This window comes from Colletotrichum paranaense (assembly GCF_030867605.1).
Source record: "Colletotrichum paranaense strain IMI 384185 chromosome Unknown Scaffold_4.1, whole genome shotgun sequence".
Taxonomy (NCBI): Eukaryota; Fungi; Ascomycota; class Sordariomycetes; order Glomerellales; family Glomerellaceae; genus Colletotrichum; species Colletotrichum paranaense.
In genome coordinates, this window is record NW_026848962.1 from 1,570,691 (window position 1) to 1,597,093 (window position 26,403).

Here is a 26,403-nt window from a genome sequence, read left to right on the forward strand (position 1 = left end):
TCATTGCCATGATATTTTTCTTTTCGAACTGGTTGTGGGCCGTTCTGGCCGGTCAATCCGAGCCCGTCTGAGCCTCTGAGGTCTCATCAGAGCATGACAGTGGACTCGAGACTGAGAGCATGATTAGACGTGTAAGAGCGGGTTCAGGACCGTGGGGTCGGATTTAGCGCCATAGACATCACTCAGACTCGGTACGAATACGCAGTAGGTAAGGGCTGGCGGAGTCGAGGACACGGTAGCCTCTCTGCAAATGATGAGCTGCGGAGTGGTGCCTCGAAATTTACGGCCAAATCTTTCCATGTCGGCCTTGGGTTCGCGTGCCCGTGGCCAGCTTGGCCGGAGACGAAGCAGCGGCAACTCCAGCATCTACGGAGCAGCAAGCGGAACAGCAGGCCTGGACTCGGTGCGTGTGGAGACTCAGGGCGGGCGAAGGAGGATTCGGTTTGCCTCTGGAATGGGCTTTTGATCCCGGCCAGTGACGGCGGCCAACGTGGTCATGGGTCGCACATGGGCCTGAGATTGCGAACGACCGTTTGAATGGGCGGGCCAGGATTGAGTTCCATGAAAAGAAAGTGGATAAGCAACCTGAGCGTGCCGGGCGCTGAATGGACAAGCAGATTGATGTTGTGAGGTCTCTCTTTTTTTTTTTCTCTTTTTTTTTCCGTTTCTCTGGAGTCTGCCGTACACTTGATCCTAGGCACGCCGTGACGCTGCACGCCGCAATCCAGGCTTGATGAACGCCGCAACGCTGCATTGCTTGGATGCGTATGGTGCATAGGTCTTTGCAGTCTGCAGCAATATGCTGCACGTCTGTGTGGCTCGGAGCGGTAAACGGGCAGAACGGGGAGGGACTGGCTGGGGTTGATTCGCTGTCAGGGTTGCTTGAGGTTGAAGCAGTCATGCCTGAGGCCAGGATCGTGTGTCATTCTGGCACAGCGATGCAGGCGAGCCGCGAAAGAGAGAGCTGGTTGTTGAGAGTGAGGGTGAGACTTGAGAGAGAGTCGAACGTCGACAAGACATGGGTGGTATGGTCGTGATGGTGTGGTGTCAAAAAGTATGTGGTCTGTGTGGTGTGCAGTGGCAGCGTCTCTGGAGTCTTGTCACCTTGTGCCGTTCTAGCGTAGTCCATGGGCCATGTGTGCGTGCCACTGGCCAGTCCGGGCGATTCGGGAATGGAAGAAATGCAGAGGCTGCAGGCGAGCGAGAGCAGCCTCGTAACGACTTGATGGGGTCGCTGTACAGGGGTCCCTGGGCGCAAGCTCCCGACGAGTGAGGCTGTCGACGACGGAGCTATGATGGATCATGATGGATCATGATGGTGAAGGGGCCACGGGGGGCCCATATAATGGTCTGCAGAGGCTGATCTCGCCAGCCCAATAGGCAATTTCGGGCGTCCAGTTGTAGCATAGCGCCCGTGGTTCACGATGCAGTGTAGCATCGTCTGTGTGTGTGTGTGAACTTGTGAAGTCCCAACTCCCCCGCCAGTGTGGCCATCGGCAAGTTTGCAAGCACAGCTGAGCAGAGCAACCAGCGCGCGCCTCCCGGGCTCTGGGTTTTGGTCCAGGCAGAGTCTAAGTCTTGATTCCACGGGCGTCTGTCTCTTCGGTCGAACTACTCGTGCCGCCTAGCGGTAGATGGACGGTGAGACGGGATTCCGCTCAGGAAGTTGGTCAAACAGAGACTCATCATTCATGATGCGCTCCTTCATAGTGGTGTGGCAGGCTATGATGCCACTGCTAAGATGGAGGCCGGTCGATTGGTAGCGAGCTTGATGTGATAATGTCAGACTGGGATTCGATGGAGCCTGCGATGACAGTCCAGGAGGAACATAGTGTATCCGTAGGCCAGTCCCTAGTATCGTGAAAGTGGTTCTCTCGTCGATCACGATGGTTTGCTTGTCTATGCGACACTGTAACCGTAAGCAGACCGAAATATCCGAAGACAGCGGAGTGTAAGAGTAACAGAAACTCTCCGAGCACGGCTACGACGTCCGACCGCAAGCCACTGATTGTGATGGAGAGAATCGCAGCATACTACCGAGAAGCAAGACGATGTGCAGTCCTGCAAGGGGTGAGATTGAGGAAGATGACGATGGAGACAGGTAGCTAGGTAGTTAGGTCCTTCCTCTGGGTACTCTTCTTGGTGTTCGTTGGAGTTTCTTCCTTCCTTCCTTCCTTACCACCCCGCCCCATCGATTCTCTAACCAATCATGTGCTACTTCAGACTATCCCATTAGCCTTCTTGACCAATCAGAAAACAAGGCGCCCTCTCCGGTCTGAAGTCACACTTGCAGGAAGGATTCAAGGAACGGGAAGGGGCAGAGAGGAAGAAGGAGGGACAAAAAGAAGGCGCAGGCAACTGCAAGATGGTAACGACCGGTGGCTATCTGGTGGCTGGTGCTGGTGGCTGGTTGCCGCCCTCCCAGCTTCTCGCTGGGTCTTGAATAGAGTACGTATAGATCACGTGACAGATCCACCTCAGCCAGCCCGTGACTGCCTCACTTTCCTGTTCCCTGCCACTCCTGCCGCGGTCCCACCGGATGCTTCCTCCCCCTTCCCATGCATAGTGTACCAATGACCAGTAGCTGCCTGAATATCGCTCATGCTGCCTCAGGCCATCAATCTGAGAAAAGAAACAAGCGGTCTGCAGGAACTGCATCGATCACGGAAAACGCTTACCGCAGCCGGGCTAGCGCATCTGTCAGATCTCATCGTCCAACTCGTTCCCTCTCTCCATAACTCTTGGTCCGCCCGTCCAACTTCAAGGCTTGCAGCTCGGTCCTTGGCCCTTGTCCGTCGTCGGTCCCTGCCCATATTCGTACCAATACATACTGAATCTCAGTCTTACCCTGGGAATATCATCCCGACTATTCGAATCTCTGCGACGCTATCCTTCGGATACCCCACGCTCTTTCGCTCTCTGCATTACACGTATCACCGACATGGCGACGGCCCCGGTATAACACCACGTTAATAATACGCCGTGCTAAGAGCAGCGGTTCGCTTCTGCGACATTCCCAAACCTTGTTTGTCTCTCGCCCTTCTCATTCCCAGTCAGGACCAACTTGGCCAACCCGGTTCCAGGCGCCAAGTGTGTCCGCTACTGCAAACGAGAAACAGCCGGGCCAAGCATCGTGGTCAGCATCGCCATCATCAGATGGGCAAGAGCCCAGGAGCCAGTAACAGCAACCGTGCCTAAGGAGCAATGGACAACAGCTAGCAGGCTGAGATGGTGGCGGAGGGAGAGACAAATACCTACGAGTGTTCAAACACTGTGACTACCTATCGCCTATAGCGGGAAGCGGAACACACGCATACACTTATCAAAGACGAAGATATACCGATGCGTTATAAACAAACACGAATAGAAGAATGTATCCCAGCAGCCGCCGTCTGCTACCAGACACTGCAAGACAAAAATCGGCTGCGTTTCCTCCGCCGGCAACTCTTGGGAGCAATAACATCTCGGGTTATTTTCCAACCATCCGAATTCCGTCCAACAAGTCACAATGCGAATGGCTTGAGCACGCACGCACGTCCTGCCGCTCGAGACAAGCTCGCAGGCGCTCCAGCCACGGAGTCTAGGGAGGAGTCATCGTGGAACCCACTTGATTGGCGACACAAGCCTCAGCTCCGTCTGTCTGTGTCCCGGTGCAGGGCAAAGGACCGTCAAATGCTCCGTACACAGGGAGCTCTCAAGCGAGACTCGATTGTGAAACGGCAGTCAGCACGCAGGGCCGCACTCCCTCGTCCGCTGCTGATCCTTCAATCTAGATGAGGCAAGATGCCGCTCCGTGTTCAAGAACAAGGCTGCACCGAAGGCATCCGTATCCGACCTCCGCAATATTGAAGACCTAGATGCTGGTGCGCATACCCAATCTCGGCTTTTCTGGGGGTGCCCTTCCATCTCACTCAAACAAACGTGGAGCTGGGGGTCTTCACCAGGTCAAGGAACGGAAATGATTTCATTGACAGCGATCCCCGAAACCACCACCAATTCTTTTACCTTACCACCGACACCATAATTGCTTTTTCTCGGCATCGTTGGTGTCTAGCACATTCACACTGCAGACGCCCGTCAAGCACTTCTTCTCCCTGCGTCCCGTCCCCCGCAGACCAAGAGCGATCCGTACCAGAACTAATACCGGTATGGCCTCATATCGCGCCATCACTACATCGTCCTGAGCTGACTTACTTGAGTCAGCCAGGCTGTCACAGTGCAGATGGTTTGTGGCGGTCGAAATCCACATGCCCCTGTTGCATGGGCTTGGTGCAAGCCAACCAATCCGACGTGGCTAGGTCGTCAATCTAGGTATGCGCTCGATTTCACGCAGATTAGCGCTCATATTGTCTTGGCCTTTCGGGATTAAGCTCGCTGCCGGAGCCACGCCGTCGTCTGTGCTTTGAGACATAACAGCTTGGGGTCTACTTCTTCGTCTCTGATTCGCTCGACACTATAGATGTGGTTGCTCTCTGAGGGTTTGCATGCCGGCTTCTATCGAGTTCTCGATACTAGCTGACTTGGACCGGCTGTTTACGTCTCCGCTGGACAACGGAGACTTCAGCATCCCCGCGGCTGGACTCTACCAATGGGACTTTTCGCAGGATCGTCTACTGCTCTTACTCCTGGCGATACCGCATTATCGTATTCGAGCTCGAGAAGAGACGCCATGCCCATGTTGGAAGGCATCGTGGTTTCCCTCCTAGGAACACCGGAAGTGATCGATACTCACTCACAGCCAGACAATGCGATAGCATCCAACGTCAGACCTTTAGGCGACCGCCGTTGGCGATCCATTCGGGGAATGCGTGCGTTTGACTTGCAATATCGATTTGAGGCATTTAGTCAGAAACGTCCTGTTGTCGAGGGAATTGCATCAAGAAGCCAGCTAACCTACTGGTCTGAACTCACCCAACACGTAAGTCGGCGTGGCAAGCTTTGGCATGCGTTTGGTGATCCTCGGAACACCTAATTACTATCCCGATGCAGGCATCCTGGAGCAGCTAGACATTTCCCATGGCGGACTGAGGGGATATTCGGAGCGTGTGACTCGGCTCTCCAGCCAACCCCGAAATCAACAGCGGACGCAACCGAGCCAGCATTCCTCGGCAACGTTGTTCGAATGTTCAAGAGTCGAAGGCATTCCTTGCTTGAGCAAACCCACATTCTGCCCCAAAAGACGATAGCTAGTATGGAGACGTGGCTCACGTCGTTCTCCGCTACATGCTTAACCTCCGCGGCTGAGAGATCACGAGAAACACAAGCATGGCTCACGGACCTGAGACTCAGTCTACCACAGACTTGCTGCACCATCAAGTGTCACTGTCTCTGCTGGACCGGGGCGGAGGAGATCCCCCACGTTCTTGCCGTGCAGCGAACTGGGTACCACGCTCCCGTACAAACTCAAACTTTTGCATGAGGCAACTCAACCACATATTCAGCTGCACAGGCGTGGCTTGCTTTGTTAATAAGACAGGGTTTGTGGTGGCCACCAAAGCCACCTCAGCAATCCGATCAGGATCCAGCCTTGTCTCTCTTTTTTTTTTTCTCCCGGCTTGAGCTTGGACTTTTCCAGTAGTCCGATGTTGTTCGCAACACACCTCAAACATGCAAGACCAGGCCAACCTGTCACTCACGGGGCCAATCTATTCATGCGATGCCCGGCATCCCGGGGCTGCTTTGAAAACGTAAGCAAATCCGCTGGTGTGGTTTCCAATCAGCGCGCTCGCCTGGTTATTCTCTTGTTTGACGATGCCCTTGTCGCTACCCATCCTCGCTACCTTAGGATGGATGGCACCCTGGACTTGTGTATCGTGAACTCTGGAGTCTGAACGAGACCATCACTAAGCCTTGGATACAGTATTACTCCGTACACACTACGCGCAGACGAATATTCTCTGCCAATAAATGACCCGCAGCGCAACCTTGCGAAATAAGCCGATCATATACACTCCATCGGCTACGGAACTTGAACCACGGTCATGGCCTAGCGCTCATCAAATCATTCTGCGACTTGACTCAACAAGGATAAAACGCTGCGGGACGTTTACCACAGCTTGCAACGTATTGCCTCGTGTTAATGAGGCTCTCCTGAAGTGGTGGGCAAGGGGAGACAAACGCGGCGCTAACGGCCGCCATAAGGCGATAGACTTGAATCGCTTGACAAGGGTTGACCGAAATTCGACGGTCCGCCGGTAAGATAGAACTTTCTTGGAAGCATGTTGCAACCTTTCGCATAACACCCGCCCCCGTCCTGAACTACATAGCAATCTTGTTCTCCAAAAAGCCAAGCATGGCCAGCGAACGCAAGGGAAGAAGAGAACGGTTTTTTTCTTTCTTTTTCTTTTTTGCTGTGCGACAGAGAAGCCTGCGTTTGCTTTTCTCTCAGTGCTCGTCGGATTTCGGCTAGCCAAAGTTCGCAGCGGCAGTCAGTTGTTGCGGTGAAATCGACATCTGCCTCTGATCATTTGGCAACCACGCAAGTCTGCCTGCTTGCTTTTCATTTGCCGAGCAGATCGCAATTTTGCGTTCAGCCGAGCACTCGTAAGCGGACCGAAGAAGCAAAAAGTGCGGATAGTATCCACGACTGTTGAACCGTTGATGGCCGGATTGGCGCTGCAGCCAGGGGCTCCATAGTCACACCGAGGGACCCCGGCAGCTTAGTCTCGGTCGGCGATTCCTTTTCGTATCGTCTCGGAATCGTTCATGACAGAAACGCCGGAAGTCAAAATCTACCAGGTCAGGTGAACGCGGCTGGTTCTTCCAATAGTGTTCCATTCCATCCCCTGCGCTAGCGAATGCGTCGGGCATGTTACTTAGCACACACGCTGTAGCTAAACTCACGGACCAGACGACACTTGGACTGAATGATTCTCACGAGAGCAATGTCTCTCTATCCCTGCGGGATTGTGTCATGGTCGATCCGTGCTCGTGGAAGCCCGGTGCCGCGCCAAAGACGTGGAGACACGGCCTTTTCGCTCCCAAAAACCGCAACTTTGAAGGCACATCTGATTTAGGGGTCTTGGGACAAGGTGAGACTCTGACGACGAGGCGCTGCCAAACAAACAAACTAAGGTCAAGGGACTGCGCGCCATGGCGGTCTAGAACTATGCAAATTGAGGCTGTCGAGGCTGACAAATGGCGCTACCCGTAAGGTACGCGTGCTTTCGATCTTTTGGGCGAACTCAACGGGCACGATTGTGACTTTGGAGCCCTTACCGCCTTGGACTCGGGCAAACAGACAAGCGCGGCGTGTCGCGATGTTATCATCACAACTCGACGCACAGAGAAGCTAGCTGCAAAAGTGACTCAACCTCTAACACGGGCATTCGGCTATCTGTGCTACATTGGCACGGCCTTTCTTCGCACCGCAGCACGTCAGTGATCACGATCAGGTTGAAGTACTTCGCCCTCACATCCTACTTTGTCAATGGATGCTGCAAGTCGAGGGCAGTGTGACTGTGTGAGTGGGCTTCACGGAGGCTGCACTCTATCAGGGACAACATCCAACCAACCCTTACGAGCCCACATTCACAGCTACGCACCGGCTAGCCCGGGCGCCTCTGGTCTGGATCATGGATGGATGCAGTCGAATCGACTCGGATTTCAAGAGTCAATCCATGCTTGATACCTCTCTGAATGGTTGTACGGAGTACGGAGTACGCTGTGCATGGAAGCCCAGTCTATTCTGCAGCCTGAGCGGTTTGCAGAGTTGATGGCAAGCCGCGGAGGCTGCAAGGAAACCCTATCTCGATAATATAGATTCCCTCGAATCATGAATGAACCACCAGCCAATAAAACGAAGTGTTCCAAACGAAACAAGTTGTTAATGGCAAACCCAAATCAAAATCCGGCAGCTCTCAAAGTCTTGCAGACGCGCCCCACACAGCATCCAACCTATCCACTGCAATGGGAACTTTGATACAGACCACATAGTGATAATTCAGTGGGGAGTACTCCGTATTCTGGAAGGTAACCCGCACTTTCTCGGTTCACGATCCACGATTCAAACACACGGGCACAGCCTCGTCAGCTCCATACAGCCCTCGTATAGGTGAAGCACTGCCGCACGAGAGCCAAGATGAAATGCTCCCCAGGACTGTTTGGGATGCACCAGCATTGGATATGGAATGGGAAGAGGATTCTCGATGACCGATGCTAGCGGTGTGGGCAGCCACAGGTCAGTGATCGATCATCAACATGTCATTGACATGGAGTAAATGTCGCATGGCCTGGTAGTTCGCATATCGATTTGCAGATCTCAAAGCCCCCTAGGGTTCGACTTTCGCATTGCTAAACGATCCCCTGATTATGAGGACACCTCCATCGAGATTCTCATTCTCCAACAGCGATTCCGGGCCAACCGTCGCAAAGGACTGAAGAAGGAAGGAGGATTGTGGAGAGGACGTCTTTCTCATTCGCCATACGGTAGAGATCTTCACTGTGTTGTGCAGCTGTGATCTCATGGTCCGCATCACAGGCCCGCGAGAGGGGTCGTCGAATGCCAACCAGTACTGGGGCTTTCTTGGTACCTAGAAGATCGATGGCATAAGCGATCTGCAGCGGTCCTGGGACGGACGACCAGGCGTGCCAGTGTCTCGTCACGGCGCCTTCGGATGGCCGTCAGTACGTTATTGGATCCCGTACTGCAGATCACCAAATCCCACACCACACCGCCCGTCCATCTCAGCGCGGGTGGTGGTCTCGAGCATCGAGCTAGGTACCACAAGGAGTAAACGAACGCTCAAACCACCGCCATTCACGAGAATAGTCCCAGCTCAATATTCTCAGAGAGCATGAGGTCTGTTGAGCAATAGAAAGCCAGGGAGGGATTGGACCCCTAAAAAGGGCGGCGGCGTGCGCCAGGACCGTTCAATGACCTCACCCCTTGCGTCAAGCGTGGTTCCATGGCGCGTGTATTCTGTCATATCTCCTCTCGTCTCCCGAGGCGAGACAAGCCAAACGACGTGACGGCATTCCACTAGAAGGGCTCGATGCTTCAGGGTCCAACAACCAATCTAGACGACCGTCCCAACGGTGCGCCGCGGCTCAATAAGCCAAACGGCCGGCGGGCGTCAACCCCTCAGCCCTCTGCCGTCAGCTTTCAGGAGAATGCCGTCCCCCCCCCCCCCTTTGGTGATCGACTCGATCTGCTCAATGCGCGCGAAAGAATGCAGCACCAGCAAGCCTCGGATGGCCGATCTGCGGTACGCACATTCTTTTCTTGGATACCCAGAGATTTTGACCAACCGTGCCAACGAAGGTATGCCACTAAACAGGTTGGTTGGTCCTACACTCCTACTACTGTGGAGGATTTCAGGGTCCATCTCGGAGGGGTCGATCAATCATGCAACGTCCGGGGTGGCATTGAATGTTGTTCTTGTTCTTTCTCTCCGCCGGGTGCCGAACCTAATTCCACCTCGACCAGTTACGTGCCAACACGGCGAGTCGAACGACGACGATGATGAGAGCATGGCCCAGGGGGTAAGCCTGTGAGGCATTCAGGGAATGGAGCAGCAAAGATGGGTGCCCGACACATGTCCAACCAACCAACCAACGCCTGACGACGATCGTTGGAAAAGTTATCGAGAGAGTTTTCTTGGCTGGTTGGTCCCAACGGTCCTTGGTTCATGGTTAATCAGCGGGCGATGACAGCCCTAGCGAAGCGGACGTCTTTCGAACGGGAGACCCTGCGACGTCGACGCCGTTGATCAGTGCCTTACGGATATACTCCGTACTCACAGCAGGGTAGGTATACGGATGCACCACTCTGCCACTCACATTATCCCTCACGGATACAGGGCGGCAGGTCACAGCAGGGCTGTCAGTCCCCAAGGTAGGGCCCCCGTCCCCGGCTCTCCCTTTGCTCTACCCCGCCTCATTGATTGAGGCCCCCGCCATCTCCGTTCGGCACTACCGGGGGGCACCACGGGGGGGACACGGCCGACGCCGTTACGCACCATCCAGCGTCCACGACTCCACACTACCTACCACCGTCACTAGCAATGCCGCCATCACAACCTCCCGTCCTCTGGTAGGCAGTGCGAGTACCCGCCGGTTGGCCGCATCAAAGCAACAACGTACATCCATGACTTGCCGCTTCCCGGCGCCGTGCAACGACGGCATCGTGATAATCTCTCACTTCTCTCCCTTTCTTCCCTCGCTCGCCTCACATACCTGTGCCCTTTGGTCCAACCTCTTCGGTACTTGGTAAGGCAGGTCAATCCTGCTGGTGCATGGGGATACCAGCCACCGGGATCCCGCATTCTGCCTCCAGACTACGGGCTTCCCGTCGAACGGGATATGCCTTACGTGACTTTGTTCAGCAAACAAACTCAGCCAAGGCCTCTCGTCTCTCTCCGCACATGAGGAACTTGGAGGGGATCCCGTGTTGCCGTCTCGTGCTATATTCCACTGATGCCCGCTGCGGTCGGCCATAAGCACGCAGCCGCGGTCGCCGCAACATCTGTTGGAAGGTGCTACGCCCCGTCTTCCAAGAAGTGTATGAATTTTCTTTCCCAGGCTCCAGCAGCCGTCATTGATGCTGTGCAACCTCGAGACGGCGCTGTGCCAGAAGGATCCCAACGCCCGTTGTCGCCCGCCCCCGCTGCTGCTGCTGCTCACCTGAGATTCACCTGAAAGGTCAATTTCGAGGGTGCCCGTCAGCTGCTTGCACGACAGGCGAGGGCCGCGAGGTCTAGTGGTTCGGAAGCGATTCATATGAGACTGTGCCTCCATCCTTCTCTTTGGGCGGCAAACATGCACGTAGCTTAAGATGTAGAGTTATTGCCTCAATGTTATTCTGCTGCCACCAGCAGCGGAAGGATCAATTCGGATGCGTTCAACGAGTGAATGGGTACAAGCCAACGCCAATAGACGGGTGTCCTACCAGTCTGGCTAGCAAGGCAGCCGCTCGTGACATTTCTGCCGGCGTCTCTCGCGCGCGCGTATGGAGTTTGCTTTGCCTTCCGCGTTTCCCACGTTGGCTACTCTGCCCGGATCCATGCCGTGATGCACATGGTGGCTGGGCGTAGCCTTGCGTTTTGAGGTATGTGGCCTCCAGGCACGGGTGGTTCCTGTACTAAGGCTGTGGGTTGGGGTTAGGTAGCGACGACTTTGTTGGCTCTTTCCTCCGGTGGCAACGAACACTGGATGAGTCAGACTGGATTTAGACGTCTTTTATACGGTTTGATTTATTAAATCTCATGCAGTCGAGGTTTTTATAGCGTGTGAATTGATGTGAGGGTGCCGATTGTGGTTTACATGGGGCCGCAAGGCTGGATGTTGAGATATCGCGATTGGCAGAGAGCGCGTTACCCGTTCGGTGTGCAGCTGTGTATTCACACAGGGCCCGGCCCGGCCCTGACAAAGCCTGTTCATGTCGTAGAAGACGAGTGATTTTGTTCTCGATGTGGTTGGTATGGTGTGTGATGCCGCGCGAGTTGCTGGCTACCGAATTTCTGCCTCGCGACACTTTTCTCATTTCGTCTCTGGATGAGACTTGGTTACTTGCCCAGTGAGATTGACTACAAATGAGCTGGCTTTCCGTGTTACGATTTCTCAAAATGAATGAGAAACTAAAATTGCTCATTTTTCTATCGTTTGAAGTTTTATTCTATGAGGATTGAAGGCCAGTGAATTATTTTGTGAACTTAGATATAATTTAGATATAATGGTCTTTTCCCATATGTTTACTACGCTTGGTTTCATAGCGAATATAGCCGTGTGATGCTTCAGTGTGAATCGTCATATCACCAACGGTATTTTCTCACTCCATCACGTAGACCTACCCTCGTTGGAACGTTTTCAATGTTTTTCGAAGTTGTCGATGTAATTATCATTGCCGCAACTCTCCACAGGCGGTATGAGGCATCTCAGCCTCGCGTCGCGTGTGTGGGCTAGGCCAATCTTCAGTCACGAAGATGCGATACACCCAAAGAAACAAATCACTTCATTGCCCTGTAGAAGGTAGTAAGAGACGGCAACTTTGTACACTTATGGTTCTTGGCCCCAGGTCATCTAGATATCTATTCCTTAGAAAGTCATCTCATGCGGTCATCATACTTGTGGTGACACCTACAGAGATACTGGAAATGCTTCCCGGAGAAATTGGAGTCTGTGTATGACACATCTAGGCTCTGGAATCAAGAACAAGTAGCCACGCCATATCTCAAGTAATCGCTGGCGAGAGAGAGAGAGAGAGGCGCCTCGACCTCCGTTAAGCTGGACACTAGACCCTCCAAGGTGTCACTCCTTTTACCCCCTCTGCCTAACTTCCTCACTTGGCCCCGGAAGGAGATCCCATCCAACTCATTCATCGAAACCCACACGCCATGCTCCTGCTCACACTCGCTCCTACCCACCCGGACTCAAGCTCATATCTCAGTCTCTCAAAGGAATCCCAATCCTCCCTTGTCCTCCCAAGATGTACAGCTCAAGACAATGCGCTATAGCCCAAGACAAAACAGAAGGGGAGAACAGCATCACGGGCTCGGAGTTCTCGAACCCCGCCGCATGATAAACAATCCTTTTGCACGGGGGGAAAAAGTTCCCATCAAAGATTTGACATGGCATGCATGACGTGACATCTCTATTCCGCACCTTGGGTGAGACACTGACGGCGTATGCCCCGGATACTCGACCCTCACGGACGGAGAGAGTGGTTTACCCAAACGCTGGAGATTAGATGAGAGCCCCTGTGCTATTCGTGTCTTTGACATACTTCCTCTAGATACTCGAACCCTTGACCTCCTGAACCCCTAACCCCTTTTTCCCTTGGAGCCTCTCGACTCCATATCTCGATCCCCGCGAGCCCTTGGACTCTCGCTCCACTATGATAGATCTGTCAACTGGCTCGCATCTTCGACCCTTTTCGTCCATTCTCAACAAAGGTTTACCATAGTAAACGGGCCTATTAGGGTCCAATCTCTTTAGATATCTCAAGCCTTGTTACGAGCAGGGATAGACACGGGAACCGAAAAATGAAAATCAGAAAAGAACCAGGAATTCAAGTATTCACCCATGAATGTGTTGGTTCTCCCGCTCCATACTTCGCAAGGTTGGTGAGAGAGAGAGAGAGAGGCATAGGCTAGAGGTACGTGGACATGATGCTCGGATAGGAAGCGGAAGAGCATCAGGCCTCTTGAGCTAGTACTACAGCAACTTCCCTTCAGTCCCGCCACGTTTCCTCGCGATAAGAATGAAGGATGCGCTGTGTGGATATTCAACCGACTCCATGATGAATATCACTCAAGGTTAGGCACATTGTTGTTAAAGGTACCTGAAGCCAATACCGAGGCTTTTTCGCAAAATGGCACTCTGCGGATCTGAAGTGATCATATCATGTCATAACGCAATGTAGTCTCCATTTCATCTAATGCTTTTGTTTGTGTCTAAAGAGGCGCTTTGCAGTAAGAGTTGTGCCTCCCTTATCCTCATACAAACATCTACACGCCACACTGCCTAGCTATGGTTGTCGACCAAGGTTGATCAGGGTGACCCTGGAATCAGAGCAGTGGCCTCAAGGGACCACAACACCCCTGTCATCATCCTACAAACACACCCGACGGCGTCTTCCCAACAAGGGACTACTCGCCACGCCCCTCATCTCTTCACAGGCGCGGCGGCCTTCGCAGTAAAGAAGGGATGCTTCAGCGCGTCGGCAGGCTTGATCCTCTTCTCCGGGTTAAGCGTCAAGCAGTGCTCGAGCAGGTCGACAAAATGGTTCAGGTCCCTCGTCTCGGCGTCGTTCATACCCGCTGACGCGGCAAAGAGGCGGGTGCGCAGATCACGCGTTGGTTTGACGACGGGCAGGACCCTGGCGGTTGTCTGTGTAAGGATGTTGGTTAGCGACCAGCTGAACTTTTCTGCTACTATTTTCAAACAAAAGGGCCCATCATCGGTCCATCGACAAAACAAAGTAGTGATGCAATGGCGTAGCAGGGGCCTACCGGGATAGGCTTGCTGCGGAGGGACCCTCCGGTCGGGGGAAACATTTCCTGTCAACTTTGACAAATCGACCCGACACGTTGGACCCTTTGTGCAGGACACAAGGGGTGGCGGAGAGGCAAAAAAGCAGGGGCATGTAGGGGAAACTAGATAGGGAGTGAAGTTGAGATGATGCGGCCGTGACAAACAGTCCCTGAGACAGCTCATCCTCCGAAGATGGGAGGATTCGTTCGCGGGCCTTCCATACTGGGGTACCATTCCACCCCAGCAAGTCATGCGAGTCCGAACAGTCCGGAGTGTTTGCTTCCAACAGTATCGTGACTGGTCCAATGTCGACGACGACCAGCCCGTCAGCTGGGCGGCATCGCGACGCGAGCGTTCCGGGGCACGCGCTCGGCCTTGACTGACGAACGGCCCGCATAGCTGTGGGAGGGTGGATACGTGCGTACGCATGTGCAGCCGCGCCTCAGCGCTTACAGCCGCACTCCGCCTCCACTAGACCCATCTCGGGACCCCGTCGGCCAAAATAGCAACTCTGAGGGATGATTGGGTCATGGGTTCAAGTTTTGAAACGAGGCAGAATGCAGAGGCGTTGAGATATGGGGAAAAGGGGTGAAAGACAGATGCAAGCAAAACAACAAACACCGAGACCACGAACCAATAACGTACCTTTCCAAGCGCCTTGTCCCGCTCCATGCTGACAAAGTTGCCCATTTCATCAAAGTGCATCGCCGAGAGTTGACCCCGTTTGTAGAGCTTTGGCGTGATCTTGCCACGGATCTCCATGATGGCCTTGAGCATCTGATTGTTGCTGTCGCCCGCGAAGAGGATTTTGCCCGTGTACAGCTCGTACAAGGTGGCACCGATGGACCACATGTCGATGGAGTAGTCGTAAGGCATTCCGAGAATGATCTCTGGTGCTCTGTAAAAGCGACTGACCAGGTACGGGGTGATCTCGTTGTGCGCCGTGGCTGCGTCAGACTTGTCGATGCCGGTTCCCAAGTCACAGATTTTGAGCACATTTCTGCTCTCGTTGACCTACGGTCGGTTAGTTGAGTTCTTTGTCCAACAGCCAACATTGGCAGCACTTACCAAGATATTGTCAGGCTTCAAATCTGCATGGATGACACTGCATTTGCGCATGTGAGCAAGGCCAATGAAGATTTGATGGGCGTATGCTCGCGTAGCACCCAAGTTGATACCGACATTGTTGCCGAATTTCTTGAGCACTTCGCGCAGGTTAAGACTCAGGTTCTCAAACGCCATGCACAGGTGGCCCTTGTGGTCGAAATGCCGTTCAAACTTGACAATGTGCTTGCGATTTTCTGGATCGGCGTCGTTGAGCTTTTGCAGAATGGCAATCTCGGTGAAACCTCCCTTCCTCAGCGCATCGTTGTTTCTCATAATCTTGACAGCGACCAGTTTCTTGTTCGTAATGTCGACGGCCCGCGCAACGCCGGAAAACATACCCTTGCCCAAAGCCGACTGGACTTGATAACGGCCGTTGAGGATCTCGCCAATGCGAAGCTTGTAATAACCGTCCTTGTCGTCGCCCTCGAGAATGGCTCCGTTTGTCGGCGCAAGAGCGGGTGAGGCCTTGGACTCGTCCACCACAGCTACCTTGACAGGGTTAGGTGCGGCGTACTTTTCATCATCGAAGTCTTCAGCAAACATGTCGAAATCGTCATCGTCGTCGTCGTCTTCTGATGACTTCTTCGCGGGGGCTTCCTGAGGTTGATCCTGTGGCTGCGTCTCGTTCTTTGTGTCAGGAGCTTCGCCATGAACGCCCACGTTGCCGTGTCGCAGTTCATCGCGCCTCTCGTCCTCCTTCATGTCGGCCGTGGGATCGTAATCTGCAGCTGAGGGGCCGTCCTCTTCCGTTGCGTCGCCACCGCCATGAGTGTTCATGAGGTCACTCTCATTCACAATGTCAATAGCGCCAGGCGAACTTCCGTCTCGGGCTGGTGAGGCAATGTCTGCGAACTTAGCACCTGTCAAACTTTGGAGGACAAGATGCTCACCTGTGCCTGGGGTACCGATATCCGCTGTTGGAGTGCTTTCCCGGGCTGGTGATGGAATCGCCAACTTGTCAGTCGCATGCAATGCGTGAATAAGCAGTGGAGTAGCTGAACTAGACTTTGCGAGTAGCTCATCACGGCGTCGTCGCCTGCGTTCGATCTCAGCTTCCTCGTCAATGACCATCGGCTCCTCGGGCTCATCGTAGCTATGATCGGGTTCCACCACCTGCGGAGCGCTATCGTCGGGCGTTAGCAGGAACCGAGTCCTCTTGGGGGGAGGAGGGGAGACGGACGCCTGGCCCCGAGAGCGAGAAGCCGCAGAATTTTCACGGTCTGCAGAGTCTTTCACAGGTTTAGCATCTTGTCTGGAAGCGCGCGAATCCATTCCTACAGCGACCCCGTTCGGCGCCGCGCCTCCGTTTTGGGCGTTTCGGTCCCTGTTGTCATCGTACTTTAAGCCGCGGAACGAATCGGTGAGACGATCGCGGCCGCCGTCTCTGGCGTAGTGATCATCGCGACCTCCTCGCTCACCGCGCGGGGGCCAGTAGGGTGACCTGGTACGGTTACGCTGTCTCTTATCCGGGTATCGGTCCCTCTCGCGATCGCGCTCCCTGTCCCTGTCTCTGTATGGGTCTCTCTCGCGGCTGCGGTTCCTGTCGCGACCGTCGTAGCTGGTGTTCGAGCCGCGGGACGGCGGGCGGTCTAGGTCTTCGTACGATACGCGTGAGCGGCGGTAGTCATCCCTTGCGCCGTCTTCGTAATGCACGCGGAAGCGGCGGGTTTCCTGTCGTCCTCCACCAGCGTAGTCACGCTCGTCACGGGCGCGCTTAAAGCCGCGGGGCGGCGGGGGGGAGCGGCTGCGTCTCGAAAAGTGGTGGTTGTTTCTGGAGGAACTGTCGTACTCGGGGGAGTTGGAGGCCGAGCGTCTATCTCGAGTTCTGTCTTGACGGTCAACACCGTTTCCTTCAAACTTCTTCGGCAGTGAAGTTGCCTTCAAATCCACGGCGTCATTCTCCATGATCTCGCCCTCGTCGGAACTCGACGCCATGTTTGCAATGCGATGCGACAGCAAGTGCGGTGCTCTTGAGCTCTAGTCTCGAACGTGTGCCAAAAAGCACGTTCCTTGTGTAAGGTATGTTTTGCAGCAGTGATCCGCCAGAGGAAGGAATCCCCTAGGTCTTTTGGCGCGCAAGAAGCAGCAGCGACGTGTCAGCAGAGATCACCAGAAGATTGATGTGCGGCAGGAATTGTTTGCGAACCGGATGACTGTGTCGACTCAGCTCATGGGGAGAAAGAAGGAAGCAAAGGCGACACTAGAAAACCAGAGGGCAATTAAAAGAGGGGGGGGGGAAGGAGGATCAAGTGTCGTAATGCAATGCCAAGGAAGAGCAGTGTTGTTTGTGTCGAGACGACTCGGTGCCTTCCAGCGATCAAGGGTCGACAGGTGGTGATTTTTGGTGGTGACGAGACACTGGCGCCGCGCCGGAGAAATCAAGGTGGCACGGAACACAGCCGACCACACCGACGTCGAGCTTGGAATGTTCCGTGGATGTCCCGGCTCCACCACACTGGGTCACCTGCATATAGTATGTAACTGCATATTACTCTCGGAAAGGAATAAACCATTAGAAATCTTTATAAACGGGGACCCTTGACCGATTCGTCGAGGAGGGGCAATTTTCACCCCACGTCCGCCCGCCTCGCTGCGCCGCGCTTCCTCTTCTCCTTTCGACTTTACGACTGTGCAACATTTGCGACTCCAGATTTTGCCTCTTCGCCTGACTGTCCACCGCTCTTCCTCGCCCAAAGCCGATCTTCAACCCAGTTTCTTCCTCGACAACCTCGCAAAAATGGGTGGTGCAAGCCGTGAAGGTAAGCAATCTGCCGTCGCATAAGATGGGACAACCCAGCCTTTTCCGACTCAGTCCTTGCGTTGCTGACAATGATTTTCTCACAACAACAGGTGGCAAGGCCAAGCCTCTTAAGGCCGCGAAGAAGGCCCAGAAGGACATGGACGAGGACGACCTCGCTTTCCTCGAGAAGAAGCGCGCCGGTAGGTCCCGCACATATACTGACGGGACGGATGCTACATTCCCTCTCCCGTCTCAAATTTCTTTGCAGATGGAGACTAATGTACGATAACAGAGGAGAAGGCTCGCAAGGAGATGGCCGCCAAGGCCGGCGGAAAGGGACCTCTCAACACCGGTACCCAGGGCATCAAGAAGAGCGGCAAGAAATAAACCGGCTGCTGGATGGGCGGGATTGCGAAATAACCAGAAGTCGACGACCGCGCGCACACAACAAGAACGGTGCCCGATTTACCAAAGGCCGGGACCACGGAGGAGCGCTTTTTCTTTTACATACCTACAACGAGCATGCAATGAAATGATATCAAAAGAGTTCTCGATCTTTGACAAAATCGACATGGATGATGCCGGCTACATTGACTGTTGTTTTTCATGCTCTGAGGTCTCTGAAGTGTCAGCCTGTAATTGTGTTGACTCGAGACTCGAAAATCGGACTCAGGATCTTCGTTCTTGCAATTGCAGTGCAACACCCAAAAACTGGAACAGGCGGGGGGCTTTAAATAGTGGAAATGCGCCCGCGGGTATTCGTCGTCTTTTGCTACTCGTAGCAAAGATTTGCGCTCGAGAGTCACCTCCCACAGAACCCACCGGCCCTCTCTGCTCCGTCCAGTGCCCGTTTCACAGTCGATGTTCACGTCTGACTGTCCTGCACATGCTGACCTTGAACTTTTGAGGCACATTTTCCTTATGTAAGGCAACTGTTCAATTGTCTCACCTGGCGCCCGCTCTCTTCCCGGCGGATGGTCCATTCTGACCGACGGGCCGACCGTTCAGCGCATTCTTCGCCTGGCTCCAGCTGGCGGCACTTGTGATGACAACGGCCTCGGATCCGTTCGGTGCGGACCGAGAGAAAAACACATGATTTGGTGCCGTCTGCTGTTGCTGCTAAGGAAAATCTTCAAGCACGTGGAAATGCAGATGCCAGCAGAAAAAAAGAGGAAATCCCAACAATTCCCATCCCAATAAATCAGGGCCCTCCCTTTGACGTAGCTACCCCTGGCCTGACCCGCCGCCGCACACCCGGCGCTAGGCGTCAATCCGTCATCGCAGTTGCAGCACCTTACCTTATGTGCCTTTGTTGAACGTGCGCGCCCGTGATATCTCAACGGCCTTGAAATGCTTAAGAAGGACCACACCACATGCTACTGTAGACATCTTTTTCTCTCTTGATTTCCGACGCATATAGACAAGAACAACACCAGAAGATACCATCAATCTAAACAATAAACCACCAAGATGACAGCTCCAGAAACAGCCGACGGCACAGCCGGCCTCAGAAACCGCCGGCGCTCCTCCCACGACACCACAACCCTCCTCTCAACAGTAGAATCCTCCGCCGCCGCCCTCGAACGCAAAGTCGAAAAGGCCCTCCTCGTCCTCTGGGACGACCTCCCCGCCTGGCGCCGCGACAACCAATTCATCATCACCGGCTATCGCCCAGACTCCAACTCGTACCGCGCCTCCTTCCGCTCTTTGGGCTACCTGCACAACGAGTCCGTCAACATCTGGTCCCACCTCCTCGGCGCCGTCGCCTTCGTGATTACCGGCGCGGTCCTGTATGCCGTTATCGCGCCGCGCTACGAGTCGGCGAGCGATGCCGACATGATTGTCTTTGGGTGCTTTTTCGCCGGCGCCGTTGCGTGTTTGGGCATGAGTGCCACGTACCACGCCATGAGCAACCATTCGCCCGAGGTCGCAAAGTGGGGGAATAAGCTGGATTATTCGGGGATTGTGTTTCTTATTGTGGGCAGTTATGTGCCGGCCATGTATTACGGCTTTTATTGCCATCCTGCGTTGCTCAAGTTTTACCTCACAACGGTATGTCTCACTCACTCACTCATCCCTCATCTCCCACTCATCCCTCATGATATAAACCAACCCAGACACCAAATCTCACTAACACAACCTCCCAAGATCTGCCTCCTAGGCCTAGGCTGCGGCGCAGTCTCCTGGATCGAATTCTTCCGCGCCCCAGAATGGCGCACCTTCCGCGCCTGCATGTTCACCGCCCTCGGCACCTCGGGCGTCGTCCCCGTCCTCCACGGCCTGACAATCTACGGCCGCCAGGAGATGGAGGACCGCATGAGCCTCAGCTGGGTCGTCCTGCACGGCCTCATGTACATCTTTGGCGCTTTTCTATATGCGTTCCGCTGGCCGGAGCGCTCGTTCCCGCGCACGTTTGATATTTGGGGCAGCTCGCACCAGATTTTTCACTTTTTTGTAGTGATGGCCGCCGTGACGCATTTATATGGCATGGCTAAGGCTTTTGATTATCATCATACTGTTACAGGGGGCAAGTGTTTCTGATCAGAGGGGTTTGTAGATGGTGGTAGATGGTGTAATGAGGTTCATGAGTCTCGGATACATGATGTTTTTTACTGTATAGAAGGTTGATAATAGAGGGTATCATTCATACTTCTTGCCTATTTCACCTATGTTACTCTATGCTTGGGAGGTCTCTCTCTCTCTAGCATTCCAATCCCAAATCAATGACCCTCACCAGGCCAGACGCCATTGCAATAGCCGCCCAGCACGAGTACTCCATGTTCGAATTCCACGCCATCGTTGTGATCCGCGTCAACGGCTCCGAAATCACGGCCCGCTCGGGATCAGCAAAGTGCCCATCAGCCTCCTCCTGACCGCCTTGTACATCGGCATCGTCCTCCTCTCCAGCCTCCGCCGCCGCCGCCGCAGCGCCTTTCTTCCCCTTTGCCTTACCCTTACCCTTAGCCTTGGCTTTACCCTTCTTATCCTTCTTCTTGTTGATCGCAACCTTGGTCTTCCACGTGTCCACCTTAGGATTCACATTCGGCACCGGCCGGAACCCCTGCAATATCCTCGACGCGCCACGGCACCGGTCCGCTGTGTTCCCGCCCTCGAGCCCGTTCACCACCTCCGCGTCGAGCCTCTCGCGTGGTATGTGCTGGTGGTCGAGAACCTTCATCTTGTGCCCGAAATGATGCTTCGAAGCAAATATACGATTCGACGGGTTCGCAGCCCACACCGTTCCGTCGGTATACCCCACCAGCACAAACGGATGCTGCGCGCCGACAGTGAGACACGTCGGCAGCCGGTCCCCGTCCATGACTTTCCGCACCTGCGCGGCGTACCACCGCGCGTGGACGAACCCGACAGAGGCGTTGAGCGGGTTCGCGGACGGTACGGCGGTGAAGAAGCCGCGTAGGTGGTCACTCCATTGCATAAGGTTCGGCTGCGGCGTGATGGCGAAGCAGGGGAAGCTTGTCCGCTCGCACGAGGGGTCGGAGAGGTCTACGAGGGTGGTGTAGCCTGCGATCGGGGTCGAGGCGACGAGGTACGGGTCCGAGGGGTACGCCGTATCGAGGTGCATCACGTAGGTTGAGTGGACGTCGTGGCGGGCGAGGCAGATGCGCGGGGAGATGGACCAGAGGGTCAGGGAGCCGTCTGAGTGGCCTAGAACGATGCGGTTTGTGTTGACCCAGGCGAAGCAACTTGCTGTCACGTTGGTTTCTGAGGAGACGCCGAGGGATACGACAGAGTTTTCGAGTTTTGCTGTGGAATTAGTCAGTGTAAAGAACACAAGAGGCAGGGAAGTACATGGTCTTACTGAATGCGTCCTCTTCTCGGTCGCCGATTTCCTTGACCGAGACGACGTGAACCTGCCCGTCGCCGCAAAGCAGTGCAAGTAAGCCTAAAGAGCCGTCCTCCCTGAAGGGTACAGGGCACCACTTGAGCCGCTTCACCCTACCCCAGTCGACGCACAGCGTCCTGGCAAGTCGCGCAGGGCGTGCGGCAGGTCTTGAGACGCCGTCGCCGTCTTTCTGCCCGCGAAGCTCCCACAGCTGCACGATACCCTTTTTCTCATTGTAAGCGTCCTCGAGGCCCATTTGGTGGTCCGTCGGCGGGACCACGGCGAGGGAGAGAATCTGCGATTCCCCCTCTGTTCTTGGGGCCCATTCCATTCCGATAACCATGCCACCCACATCGAACATCCATCCAGAAGACTTCTGCTCGTCGCCGGCGTCTTTCGTCAGGACTTGCCCCATCTCGCCAAGCACTACGCTGTCGTACGGCGGAATCTCGACTTCTTGCTGGTTCTGATAAGGCCCGATCACAGTGACCAAGTGACCGCCCGGGTTCAACCGGTACCCCTCCGCTTCTATCGCCCCCATCTCCCTCTCGGCCTCGACAATCCCCTTGGTGCCTTTTAGCCTCTCGAACCAGCCCTTCGCAGCGCGTTGCTGGTCTTCATTGAACCCTTCCCCGAGCCACGGACTCGGCACCGGGTGAGCAGGCCCATCATGCAACTTACTCGGCAGCACCGCATACCCAGCCCACCGATTCAGCAACCAACTCGCGACGCCAACAGCCTCCGCCTCGGGCCCGTAAAAGAAGTCCAGCACTTGAATCCGCTGACCACGTTTGAGTTCGCCGGTGTAATAGCGCGTAGGCCGGCCGTCGGCGTGGTAGGTGTCGAGGGCGGTCATATCCGTCGGGCGTTTCTTGATCCCGGCGGAGCTGGTGTAGGCGGGCCGCTCCTCGTCACTGTCATTGCCTCTTCTGCGTGACCCGTCATCAATGGCTAGATTGGATGGATCCTCTGCCTCGAAATCATCGTCGCCCCCGTCGACGTCCATTCGGTCGTCCTCATCATCGTCTTCCGGGTCCGGCGGCGGCGCCTCGAAATTTTCGTCTTCTGGGTCATCGTGGGCTTCTTCTGGCGGTTCGCCGTCTGAGCCGTAGTCTATGATGGCGACGCGTTTGGTCTTGTTGCGGGGCCTTGTGCGCACCATGACGACGAAACGAGTGTGGTGTTTCTTTCGGAAGTGAAGTCGGTGAGGTTGATGCGGAATGAGACGTGAAGTGAAAAAAGAAAGTGAACCAAAGAAAGGTACGAGTAGCGGAAGCCGGCGCACTGTGCCTCATGCGGGGCCGATTTCTGCAGCGGGACTTGCGGCAGGAACGGGGCGGAGAGATCCGCCCAAGACCCTGGGTCTTAGCGTCTCCGCCATGGGAAACACAGTGCCAACTGCCATCTGCTCACCTCACCTCACCTCACCACTCAACTCATCATCACATCTGGTGATGTGCCCAATCTTTTTCATTCATCGAGTCATCATCAAGCTATACGGACTATTTATGAGGCGTGTTTAGTCACAGAAATCAAGGCGGTTATTGAGATACTGGCTTTCAATAAGTACCGGTGTCGTCTTTTTAGTCAAGAGTTGCCCGAACTCAATGGCAACATTGATGCAGTTCTTGACACCAGCAAGTTCTCCTACAGGGTGACTATTCATTAGAACACTAAATTACAGGATGATAAACTAGAAACAGCAAAGATAGTACAAATTTGGATAGTATCAAAAGAATCAGAAAGTTAGGAACAATAAGTAGGCAAGTAGGCATCGTAGTCTACTGTTGAACATCATCTTATCTTGTTAACCACTTGGCAACCTCGCTCAAGCCAAGAGTTTCAAACTCGTGATACCCCCTTCTTGGAGAGTCCTTTCAGACCAGCGCATTGTCTGTCACCGCAGTGTTGAAGGCAAAAGTGGGAGCGAGATGAGTTCAGACATCACTTTGGCTATTGAGAGATGGAACAGCCTTCGCACTGACGAGTATTACGCCGGTACCAAAAGGTGATCTCATCCTCGTCGCCGGCCCGTCTAGGAATGAGCTCCGCGTCTACTCTCTCATCTCATCCAATGTCTCTCTCATTTTTGCCTCAAAGATATCAAAAGCAAACTACAGCGATGATGCCTTAGTGTCAAACCCCTCACACCCCCCACCCCCGAGAAGACGATCTCAAGGCTATGGACATCATGTGCCACACCCTCCATGGCAACAGCCTAAAGTCGGAGATGAGAGAATCCTCGCCAAGGCTGATTTTGGCAGTAGCCATTCTGGCAGCAAAGTACGGCTGTGCTCTCACCCTTACGGCGACAGCCGAGCACTGGCTCTCGCCTAGGATCATGAACAACATCGCCCAGTCTGGGGTCGTACACCCAGAGAAGAAGAGACTCCTCCTGGCGACGTATTGGTTCAGGCACGAGAGGGCATTCGAGCCGGGGTCTTTGCGGATGATCACCGAAATATCGGAGAGTTTCAGCTGTCTGGCGAATGGAGAATCGGTAAAGGATAGAGCCGTCGCACTGAGGATTGCTACTGAGCTCTTCTTTGCCCCTATCTTCACTCCATATCCCCTACATGGCATTTAGAAGAAATCGGCTGAAATGGGGAGCAAATAGTCGCACTGGACCAGGAACGCAACGAAACCTGACTATCTCTGTACACGCGAATGATGAAGCAGATTCACACAATGCCCTATTGCGAGTGCAACACCCGTAAACCAACCCCCTGATGAAGGCGGTTTTTCCGCCGTCACGAGAACAAAAATCGGGTCACTACTGCCGCTACAGCCTCAGTCTTCCGCAACGTCGACATAGATATCCTATCGAGGAACACGTCGTACATGTTTATCAGCTCGACGGTAAGACTTGCCGATGAGAAGATGCCAAAGGCATTAGAGTGCAACCGTGTCGGACAATGTCACGTGTCTGGCCCTCCTCTGGGGCACCATAAGACGTTGGAGAAGTGCACCGTCAGCCAATTCAAGAAGAGCGGGATGCCGAGGGGCCTTTGCTTGGCTTGTCTGCATCCGCTGATGGTATGTGAGGCCACAGCAGCGCATTGGAAGGAGAACGGAGGGAGCGGGGTTTTGAGAGTGGCTTCCGGAGATGCATTAGTAACGCAATAATTTGAGACCGGACAAGCTGCACTTATTTCCAAAATAGGGTATGGTTGGGCGGGCTTGCATCGGGCTTGGGAGCTCCATGCATACGGAGCGGGGACGATACGATGCGAGAGAGGTTGGACCAGATGCAGAACGAAGTGAGGCGAGCAGAGGTTTTATGGCTGACAACTTTTGCCAACAAGATCCGGCGTCGAAGCTATCGCCTTTGCCCGCCTCGAGCTGAGCTCTAATGGTACTCAAATCGAAATGGGCTTGTTCTGTGCCAATATCCCGCTTGGCAATCTCCGCTCATTCGTCCGAACGACCCAGACAATTCAATAGATCGTCTAGAGTATGATACAGGCACTTAATCAATTACTTGAGCTGTTGGTTTGCAGTGGCTCTTCAAAGCCGGACTGAAATGCTCATGCAGAGAATACATGATGGCTGCAGTGATCAGTCAATATTGTCTGTTGTGTAACGTCAACCTCAACTGGAAGTTACTTTGCAGTATCAATAACCTCTGGAATGAAGTCAGCTGCATGATTCTATGCGCCTCCAAGAACAGAAGACAGCAAGAAGCATGAAGGTTCTACCGTAGAAATGTACCTACTTCTTGCGCTATAATAATTTCGGGAACTCAACACTTCTCTGAATCAGCCAATTCTCAGACTCGGCCTGGTCTCATATCATTACCACATCTCTGGAACCCGATTCTTTGTTCTTCTATCGAGCTTTTAAGACGAGCTCGTCGTTTTCCTGCATTCAAATCAGCAACAACCGCCATGATGTCCGAGTCTGACGCTGCTGTCGGGGCTTCGGGGCACGAACTTCGCAAGGCAGCTCGTCCGACCATCGATGAGTTTGACGGCGGTCCACAGCCCAGCGAACCAAATGATGACCAAACTTCAGACTCCAAGAGCAACCCAGTGAGTTCGACTGACCAACAACAATCATACCTGAGGCAACATCTTTTGGAAATGGCTCGCACCGAATCCGTAGGCAATCTCGAAACGCTCCGCAAGTTGATCAAAAAGTATAACTTGGAGGTCAACGTCAAAGATGAAGACTCAGGCATGACGCCTCTTCACATTGCGGCTAAAGGTGGCCTTGTCGGTGCTGTTGAAGAGCTGCTCAGGGCAGGTGCCGAGCTTGGAACTCAGGATCACGCGTGCCGTACGCCTTTGATGACAGCCACTGAGTATCGGCAAGAAGACGTTATGGAAAGACTTCTCTCGCCTCGACCTGAGAGTGCCGATCTCAAGTCGCAACTAGAAACACGCAACAAACTGGGAGTGACTCCACTCTTATCAGCAACTATAGATGGCTTCCCAGAAGGTGTGAAGCTGTTGATCAATGCTGGTGCAGACTGCAATGCCCAAACTCATCCATTCAATGCAACACCTCTGATAGTGGCTGGCAGTTTGGGCTACCAAGCCATAGCAGTGATGCTTCTCGACACCAGGAATTCCGAGCGCTGTGCAGATCTCAATCTTCAAGATGACGACGGGGATACTGCTCTAACTTCTGCGGTCATTGGAGGGCACTATGAGATTGCCAAGTCGTTACTGGACGCAAATGCCGACTTTACCATCAAGAATCATCAAAAAAAAGAACTCTTTGCATTTAGCAAGTGAAG

The 26,403-nt window shown here is 54.0% G+C and overlaps 10 protein-coding genes across 10 annotated transcripts; 5 read left to right on the forward strand and 5 right to left on the reverse strand.

Annotated features, from left to right (window-relative positions):
• Positions 1-280: 280 nt before the first annotated feature.
• On the reverse strand, positions 281-754 carry CPAR01_05513 (uncharacterized protein; the record flags this gene model as incomplete). Its single annotated transcript, XM_060489791.1, has 1 exon — positions 281-754. The coding sequence occupies one exon, from the start codon at positions 752-754 to the stop codon at positions 281-283; it is 474 nt and encodes a 157-aa protein (XP_060351257.1).
• Positions 755-1,300: 546 nt separating this feature from the next.
• Positions 1,301-1,438, reverse strand: CPAR01_05514 (uncharacterized protein; the record flags this gene model as incomplete). The annotated part of the gene is made up of 1 exon (XM_060489792.1): positions 1,301-1,438. The coding sequence occupies one exon, from the start codon at positions 1,436-1,438 to the stop codon at positions 1,301-1,303; it is 138 nt and encodes a 45-aa protein (XP_060351258.1).
• Positions 1,439-1,624: 186 nt separating this feature from the next.
• On the reverse strand, positions 1,625-4,689 carry CPAR01_05515 (uncharacterized protein; the record flags this gene model as incomplete). Its single annotated transcript, XM_060489793.1, has 2 exons — positions 1,625-1,767; positions 4,587-4,689. 2 exons carry the CDS (start codon positions 4,687-4,689, stop codon positions 1,625-1,627), a joined length of 246 nt encoding a protein of 81 aa, XP_060351259.1.
• Positions 4,690-13,602: 8,913 nt separating this feature from the next.
• CPAR01_05516 (uncharacterized protein) lies at positions 13,603-17,013 on the reverse strand (the record flags this gene model as incomplete). The annotated part of the gene is made up of 3 exons (XM_060489794.1): positions 13,603-13,827; positions 14,617-14,985; positions 15,040-17,013. 3 exons carry the CDS (start codon positions 17,011-17,013, stop codon positions 13,603-13,605), a joined length of 2,568 nt encoding a protein of 855 aa, XP_060351260.1.
• Positions 17,014-17,815: 802 nt separating this feature from the next.
• CPAR01_05517 (uncharacterized protein) lies at positions 17,816-18,205 on the forward strand (the record flags this gene model as incomplete). The annotated part of the gene is made up of 3 exons (XM_060489795.1): positions 17,816-17,837; positions 17,929-18,018; positions 18,111-18,205. The coding sequence occupies 3 exons, from the start codon at positions 17,816-17,818 to the stop codon at positions 18,203-18,205; spliced, it is 207 nt and encodes a 68-aa protein (XP_060351261.1).
• A 188-nt stretch (positions 18,206-18,393) lies between these two features.
• On the forward strand, positions 18,394-18,552 carry CPAR01_05518 (uncharacterized protein; the record flags this gene model as incomplete). The annotated part of the gene is made up of 1 exon (XM_060489796.1): positions 18,394-18,552. The coding sequence occupies one exon, from the start codon at positions 18,394-18,396 to the stop codon at positions 18,550-18,552; it is 159 nt and encodes a 52-aa protein (XP_060351262.1).
• A 736-nt stretch (positions 18,553-19,288) lies between these two features.
• CPAR01_05519 (hemolysin III family channel protein) lies at positions 19,289-20,359 on the forward strand (the record flags this gene model as incomplete). The annotated part of the gene is made up of 2 exons (XM_060489797.1): positions 19,289-19,870; positions 19,967-20,359. The coding sequence occupies 2 exons, from the start codon at positions 19,289-19,291 to the stop codon at positions 20,357-20,359; spliced, it is 975 nt and encodes a 324-aa protein (XP_060351263.1).
• A 160-nt stretch (positions 20,360-20,519) lies between these two features.
• Positions 20,520-22,824, reverse strand: CPAR01_05520 (uncharacterized protein; the record flags this gene model as incomplete). Its single annotated transcript, XM_060489798.1, has 2 exons — positions 20,520-21,583; positions 21,639-22,824. 2 exons carry the CDS (start codon positions 22,822-22,824, stop codon positions 20,520-20,522), a joined length of 2,250 nt encoding a protein of 749 aa, XP_060351264.1.
• A 1,029-nt stretch (positions 22,825-23,853) lies between these two features.
• CPAR01_05521 (uncharacterized protein) lies at positions 23,854-24,249 on the forward strand (the record flags this gene model as incomplete). The annotated part of the gene is made up of 1 exon (XM_060489799.1): positions 23,854-24,249. The coding sequence occupies one exon, from the start codon at positions 23,854-23,856 to the stop codon at positions 24,247-24,249; it is 396 nt and encodes a 131-aa protein (XP_060351265.1).
• A 1,303-nt stretch (positions 24,250-25,552) lies between these two features.
• On the forward strand, positions 25,553-26,401 carry CPAR01_05522 (uncharacterized protein; the record flags this gene model as incomplete). Its single annotated transcript, XM_060489800.1, has 1 exon — positions 25,553-26,401. The coding sequence occupies one exon, from the start codon at positions 25,553-25,555 to the stop codon at positions 26,399-26,401; it is 849 nt and encodes a 282-aa protein (XP_060351266.1).
• Between the last annotated feature and the right edge of the window lie 2 nt (positions 26,402-26,403).